We start from the raw sequence: 8181 nt of genomic DNA on the forward strand, positions 1-8181 counted from the left end.
GTGTGTGTGTGTGTGTGTGTGTGTGTGTGTGTGTGTGTGTGTGTAAGCGTTTGGTTGGCTGGAATAATGGCTGGCTGGTTGGCTGGTTGGCTGGCTGGCTATCCAGCTGATTGGCTGACTGACTTGAATAATGGTTGGCTGGCTGGTTTACTGTCTGGCTGGAATGCTGGCTGAGTGGAATACTGGCTGGCTGGCATAATGGCTGATTGACTGGTTGACTGATTGACTGACTGCTGGCTGACTGACTGGCTGGCTGTCTGACTAGTTGACTGCCTGACTGGCTGGCTGGCTGGCTGGCTGGCTGGCTGGCTGGCTGGCTGGCTGGCTGGCTGGCTGGTTGGTTGGCTGACTGGTTGGCTGACTGACTGGCTGGTGGGCTGACTGGCTGGCTGGCTGAGTGGTTTACTGGCTGGCTGACTGACTGACTGACTGGCTAACTGGCTGACCGACTGGCTGGCTGATTGACTGGCTAGCTGGCTGACTGGCTAACTGGCTAACTGGCTGACCGACTGGCTGGCTGACTGCCTACCTGGCTGACTGCCTAGCTGGCTGACTGGCTGGCTGAGTGGCTGGCTGGCTGGCTGGCGTGACACCATCCCGCCAACGTTCACACACCGGCCTGGTCCCCGGACCCATCCATCCCTCCATCCCACTCCCTCTTACTCCCCAAGACGGTCCCAACATTCCTGTTGCAGAGTTGCCCTCAGCACCACACCTGCCGAAGATACATCCCAACGCCTAGGAACCTCCCTCTCTCCTGCAGGTGTACAGATGCGTTCGGCTGGCAAGCTCAAGCCCATGCCATCCGCAACGATTCGGACGTGGCTGCAATTTTCCCTCATGTTTTGTGGCTTATCGAGTCGCTCAAGTGTGTCGGGAGGGCATAGGTCGACCAGTGGCTTCGGCTTCGTTCCTGCCTCACGTTACCGTTCTCGCGATTTCAAATCGAAGTTAAATTTGCTACGTCTTCGCGCTGTACTGATGCCACCTGACGCTGACTACAGCAGTCAGACTGTGTCAGGAGCACAGCTGGCAGATATTATTACCTTTGCTCTGGTATTTGCGTCTTCGAGGACACAGGTTCGAGTCCGGCGGTGTTTGGCAAGTAGAGCGGAGAGGAGGAAGCCGAGGAGGAGCACTCAAAGAAACTGGAACAGCAGCAGCAGCAGTAGCAGTAACAACAGTAGCAGTAGTTTTATAAGCAGCAGCCTGAGCAGCAGTAGCAGCCTGAGCAGCAGCAGCCTGAGCAGCAGCCTGAGCAGCAGCCTGAGCAGCAGCCTGAGCAGCCTGAGCAGCCTGAGCAGCCTGAGCAGCAGCAGCAGCAGCAGCAGCAGCAGCAGTAGCAGCAGCAGTAACGGTAGTCGTAATAACAGTTTAGCTGTAGCAACATCAGATGTAACATGTAGGAGCAACAACAGCAGTAGTAGCAAAAGGAGCAGTTTCGTAAGCAACAGCAGTTGAAGCTGCAGGTGTAGTAGTATCAGCAGGAACAACAACAGTAATTACAGCCTCAGCAGGGGCAAGAGGCGCAGAAACAGTAGCAACAGAATAACCTGCATTAGTTACAGCGGTATCAGAACCACCAGCAACAGTAGCATTATTTTCGGCAACAGCCAGCAATAGTTACAACAGCAGCTGCTGCTGTAGGAGGAACTGAAGTAGTAGCAGCAGCAGCAGCAGCTGCTGCTGCTACTACTTTAAACTAATTTAAAGTTGCAGTCTTCATCTTCATCCACAGTACTGTTCACAGCCCACAGTACTATTCACAGCCCACAGTACTGTTCACAGCCCACAGTACTGTTCACAGCCCACAGTACTGTTCACAGCCCACAGTACTGTTCACAGCCCAAAGTACTGTTCACAGCCCACAGTACTGTTCACAGCCCACAGTACTGTTCACAGCCCACAGTACTGTTCACAGCCCACAGTACTGTTCACAGCCCACAGTACTGTTCACAGCCCACAGTACTGTTCACAGCCCACAGTACTGTTCACAGCCCACGGTACTGTTCACAGCTCACAGTACTGTTCACAGCCCACAGTACTGTTCACAGCCCACAGTACTGTTCACAGCCCACAGTACTGTTCACAGCCCACAGTACTGTTCACAGCCCACAGTACTATTCACAGCCCACAGTACTGTTCACAGCCCACAGTACTGTTCACAGCCCACAGTACTGTTCACAGCCCACAGTACTGTTCACAGCCCACAGTACTGTTCACAGCCCACAGTACTGTTCACAGCCCACAGTACTATTCACAGCCCACAGTACTGTTCACAGCCCACAGTACTGTTCACAGCCCACAGTACTGTTCACAGCCCACAGTACTGTTCACAGCCCACAGTACTGTTCACAGCCCACAGTACTATTCACAGCCCACAGTACTGTTCACAGCCCACAGTACTGTTCACAGCCCACAGTACTGTTCACAGCCCACAGTACTATTCACAGCCCACAGTACTGTTCACAGCCCACAGTACTGTTCACAGCCCACAGTACTATTCACGGCCCACAGTACTGTTCACAGCCCACAGTCCTGTTCACAGCCCACAGTACTGTTCACAGCCCACAGTACTGTTCACAGCCCACAGTACTGTTCACAGCCCACAGTACTGTTCACAGCCCACAGTACTCTTCACAGCCCACAGTACTGTTCACAGCCCACAGTACTCTTCACAGCCCACAGTACTGTTCACAGCCCACAGTACTGTTCACAGCCCACAGTACTGTTCACAGCTCACAGTACTGTTCACAGCCCACAGTACTGTTCACAGCCCACAGTACTGTTCACAGCCCACAGTACTGTTCACAGCCCACAGTACTGTTCACAGCCCACGGTACTGTTCACAGCCCACAGTACTGTTCACAGCCCACGGTACTGTTCACAGCCCACGGTACTGTTCACAGCCCACAGTACTGTTCACAGCCCACAGTACTGTTCACAGCCCACAGTACTGTTCACAGCCCACAGTACTGTTCACAGCCCACAGTACTGTTCACAGCCCACAGTACTGTTCACAGCCCACAGTACTGTTCACAGCCCACAGTACTGTTCACAGCCCACAGTACTGTTCACAGCCCACAGTACTGTTCACAGCCCACAGTACTGTTCACAGCCCACAGTACTGTTCACAGCTCACAGTACTGTTCACAGCCCACAGTACTGTTCACAGCCCACAGTACTGTTCACAGCCCACAGTACTGTTCACAGCCCACAGTACTGTTCACAGCCCACAGTACTGTTCACAGCCCACAGTACTGTTCACAGCCCACAGTACTGTTCACAGCCCACAGTACTGTTCACAGCCCACAGTAGAGACAAATCAAAATGCTGTATCATCCGTCACAGACAAACGTTGCCACAATGTGTGAGTGACATCCCCCGAGAACACACGGGTAACCTCCACGCTGATGCAAACACACTTCCAGAAGCTACATAACACACTTCCAGCTGCTGCACAACACACTTCCAGCAGCTACACAACACACTTCCAGCTGCTACACAGCACACTTCCAGCTGCTACACAGCACACTTCCAGCTGCTACACAACACACTTCCAGCTGCTACACAAGACACTTCCAGCTGCTACACAACACACTTCCAGCTGCTGCACAACACACTTCCAGCAGCTACACAACACACTTCCAGCTGCTACACAGCACACTTCCAGCTGCTACACAACACACGTCCAGCTGCTACACAGCACACTTCCAGCTGCTACACAACACACTTCCAGCTGCTACACAACACACTTCCAGCTGCTACACAACACACTTCCAGCTGCTGCACAACACACTTCCAGCAGCTACACAACACACTTCCAGCTGCTACACAGCACACTTCCAGCTGCTACACAGCACACTTCCAGCTGCTACACAACACACTTCCAGCTGCTACACAACACACGTCCAGCTGCTACACAGCACACTTCCAGCTGCTACACAACACACTTCCAGCTGCTACACAACACACTTCCAGCTGCTACACAACACACGTCCAGCTGCTACACAGCACACTTCCAGCTGCTACACAGCACACTTCCAGCTGCTACACAACACACTTCCAGCAGCTACACAACACACTTCCAGCTGCTACACAGCACACTTCCAGCTGCTACACAACACACTTCCAGCTGCTACACAACACACTTCCAGCTGCTACACAACACACTTCCAGCTGCTACACAACACACTTCCAGCTGCTACACAACACACTTCCAGCTGCTACACAACACACTTCCAGCTGCTACACAACACACTTCCAGCTGCTACACAACACACTTCCAGCTGCTACACAACACACTTCCAGCTGCTACACAACACACTTCCAGCTGCTACACAGCACACTTCCAGCTGCTACACAACACACTTCCAGCTGCTACACAACACACTTCCAGCTGCTACACAACACACTTCCAGCTGCTACACAACACACTTCCAGCTGCCACACAACACACTTCCAGCTGCAACACAGCACACTTCCAGCTGCTACACAAAACACTTCCAGCTGCTACACAGCACACTTCCAGCTGCTACACAGCACACTTCCAGCTGCTACACAACACACTTCCAGCTGCTACACAGCACACTTCCAGCTGCTACACAACACACTTCCAGCTGCTACACAGCACACTTCCAGGTGCTACACAACACACTTCCAGCTGTTACACAGCACACTTCCAGCTGCTACACAGCACACTTCCAGCTGCTACACAACACACTTCCAGCTGCTACACAACACACTTCCAGCTGCTACACAACACACTTCCAGCTGCTACACAACACACTTCCAGCTGCTACACAACACACTTCCAGCTGCTACACAACACACTTCCAGCTGCTACACAACACATTTCCAGCTGCTACACAACACACTTCCAGCTGCTGCACAACACACTTCCAGCTGCTACACAACACACTTCCAGCTGCTACACAACACACTTCCAGCTGCTACACAGTACACTTCCAGCTGCTACACAACACACTTCCAGCTGCTACACAACACACTTCCAGCTGCTACACAACACACTTCCAGCTGCTACACAACACACTTCCAGCTGCTACACAACACACTTCCAGCTGCTACACAACACACTTCCAGCTGCTACACAGCACACTTCCAGCTGCTACACAGCACACTTCCAGCTGCTACACAGCACACTTCCAGCTGCTACACAACACACTTCCAGCTGCTACACAACACACTTCCAGCTGCTACACAACACACTTCCAGCTGCTACAAAACACACTTCCAGCTGCTACACAGCACACTTCCAGCTGCTACACAACACACTTCCTGCTGCTACACAACACACTTCCAGCTGCTACACAACACACTTCCAGCTGCTACACAACACACTTCCAGCTGCTACACAACACACTTCCAGCTGCTACACAACGCACTTCCAGCTGCTACACAACACACTTCCAGCTGCTACACAACACACTTCCAGCTGCTACACAACACACTTCCAGCTGCTACACAACGCACTTCCAGCTGCTACACAACACACTTCCAGCTGCTACACAACACACTTCCAGCTGCTACACAACACACTTCCAGCTGCTACACAACACACTTCCAGCTGCTACACAACACACTTCCAGCTGCTACACAACACACTTCCAGTTGGTACACAACACACTTCCAGCTGCTACACAACACACTTCCAGCTGCTACACAACACACTTCCAGCTGCTACACAACACACTTCCAGTTGCTACACAACACACTTCCAGCTGCTACACAACACACTTCCAGTTGGTACACAACACACTTCCAGCTGCTACACAACACACTTCCAGCTGCTACACAACACACACAGATGCTCGCTGAGGATAAATTTAACTTAAAACAATAAAAAAAAAACGCAATCGAACAACAGAACGGAAGGGAAATGAAAAAAATTTGGGAGGACCAAGTTAGAGGATTTAACATCCATAAATTCAATAATGTTAATTTCACAATTAGAAGAAAATCGATAGGTTGGATAAGAAAATTTTTCAAAACAAGAAAAGCCAAACCAAAAATCATGTTTTTCCAAGGCATATATACTCTATAGTCTGGAATATTGGTATACACTAACACTTATTTAAGGCCGGTGAGCGCGTGCATCTAGAAACTGAGTTGATAATATTCACTAGCTGACCCATACCACATTGTCTTCCGTTCTTCTCTGCTTTTCTCGCCTCAAATGTGACTTGACAGTGGTCCAAGACGGTCCGAAACGGAGCCTCTCCTAAGTACCGGCTTTGTGGTAAATTATCTTCCCATACTAATTCCAACAACTAAATGACAAGGAACGTCGACACTCCCACAATCTTCCCTTATCCCTAGTATATATCCCTTATAGTGTAATAATAAGATATCTCCTTTATATTATAACAATAAGATAAAAGGACCCCAATGGAAATAAGTCACTGTGTCTGACTTTTTTGGGTTATCCCAGATTCTCTACACATATGCTGCTATGTATGATAATCTATGTAACTGTATTTGTGTATACCTGAATAAACTTACTGACTTACACAAACTACACTGCTGAACCACCTGCCAGAAAGATGGTATAATTTATACCTTGATACTAGATGGGAGATTCTAGATACTAAGTACGAGATACTAGATACTAAGTACGAGATACTAGTTACTTGATACTAGATACTAAGTACGAGATACTTGATACTAGATAGAAGATGCTAGATACTAAGTACGAGATACTAGACAGGAGATACTAAATACTAAGTACGAGATACTAGACAGGAGATACTAGATACTAAGTACGAGATACTAGACAGGAGATACTAGATACTAAGTACGAGATACTAGACAGGAGATACTAGATACTAAGTACGAGATACTAGACAGGAGATACTAGATACTAAGTACGAGATACTAGACAGGAGATACTAGATACTAAGTACGAGATACTAGATACTAAGTACGAGATACTTGACAGGAGATACTAGATACTATGTACGAGATACTAGACAGGAGATTCTAGATACTAAGTACGAGATACTAGACAGGAGATTCTAGATACTGGTTTAGAAAGACACGTAAGCAAACACTATGACATATTTATTAGAAAACGTTTCGGTCCTGGGACCTTGATCACTTCTAACATACAGAGGTAGAAAGACATTATATATATAGGCGGAGAGTGAAGTGTGACGCACGTGACCTGAGGAATGTCATAAGAATATAAGAACATAAGAACGGAGGAACACTGTAGAAGGCCTACTGGCCCATGCGAGGCAGGTCCTTATCAAAACAACCTCTGCCTATGATGAGGACGGGTAGACGTTGAAATCATGTGACTCGTGTGTTGTTGAGTTGGTGGTGCTTAAGTATCATGTATGCCAATGTTTTTGAAATTTTGTAGTTTCCAGTGTTGCGTTCTATAGTGTCGGTGACGGCGATTAGTGAGGCTTCTAGGCACCGTCGGCGTCTGAGGTCTGGTTCGGTGAGAACGAGTTGTGCCTCGTTCCAGTTCATCAAATGTCCCGTGGAGTCTCTGTGGATAATAAATATGTCATAGTGTTTGCTTACGTGTCTTTCTAAACCAACTTGTCGGTATTTATTACCACGGTTTATACCATTCTAGATACTAAGTACAAGATACAAGATACTTGATACTAGATAGTTCTTGATCTAGTGTCCAGAGATCAAGATACATCATTAAGGAGGTTTGGTCTGGGGAAGAATTATCAGGTCTCTGAGTGAAACTGAGTAATACCCTGAGCGAAACGTTGTCGTAATGAACGGAGCCTCCTCGTGGAGGGACTTCCGCGGGGTCAACGCCCCCGCGGCCCTGACCATGACCAGGCCTCCATGTGGATCAGGACCTGAGCAACCAGACTGTTACTGACAGCCGCATGCAATCCAATGTACGAACCACAACTTGTGAGTGGTACCGGATTGTGTGGTACTGGTAGCATCGTGTACTGGGGTGTGTGGTACTGGTAGTATTGTGTACAAGAGTGTGTGGTACTGGTAGCATTGTGTACTGGAGTGTGTGGTACTGGTAGTATTGTGTACAAGAGTGTGTGGTACTGGTAGTATTGTGTACTGGAGTGTGTGGTACTGATAGCATTGTGTACAAGAGTGTGTGGTACTGGTAGTATTCTGTACCGGGGTGTGTGGTACTGGTAGTATTGTGTACTGGAGTGTGGTAGTGCT

The 8181-nt window shown here is 49.0% G+C and overlaps 1 protein-coding gene across 1 annotated transcript in view; it reads left to right on the forward strand.

Annotated features, from left to right (window-relative positions):
* Nucleotides 1-771: 771 nt before the first annotated feature.
* The window catches only part of LOC138853241 (GATA zinc finger domain-containing protein 10-like), a gene marked incomplete at its 3' end in the record, with an annotated part of 13994 nt that continues 6584 nt past the window's right edge, over nucleotides 772-8181 (forward strand). Inside the window, exon 1 of the mRNA XM_070088949.1 lies at nucleotides 772-1443. Coding sequence (XP_069945050.1) covers nucleotides 772-1443 — 672 coding nt within the window. The remainder of the gene's footprint in view (nucleotides 1444-8181) is intronic.

This window comes from Cherax quadricarinatus, chromosome 26 (genome assembly GCF_038502225.1).
Source record: "Cherax quadricarinatus isolate ZL_2023a chromosome 26, ASM3850222v1, whole genome shotgun sequence".
NCBI classification, from domain to species: Eukaryota; Metazoa; Arthropoda; class Malacostraca; order Decapoda; family Parastacidae; genus Cherax; species Cherax quadricarinatus.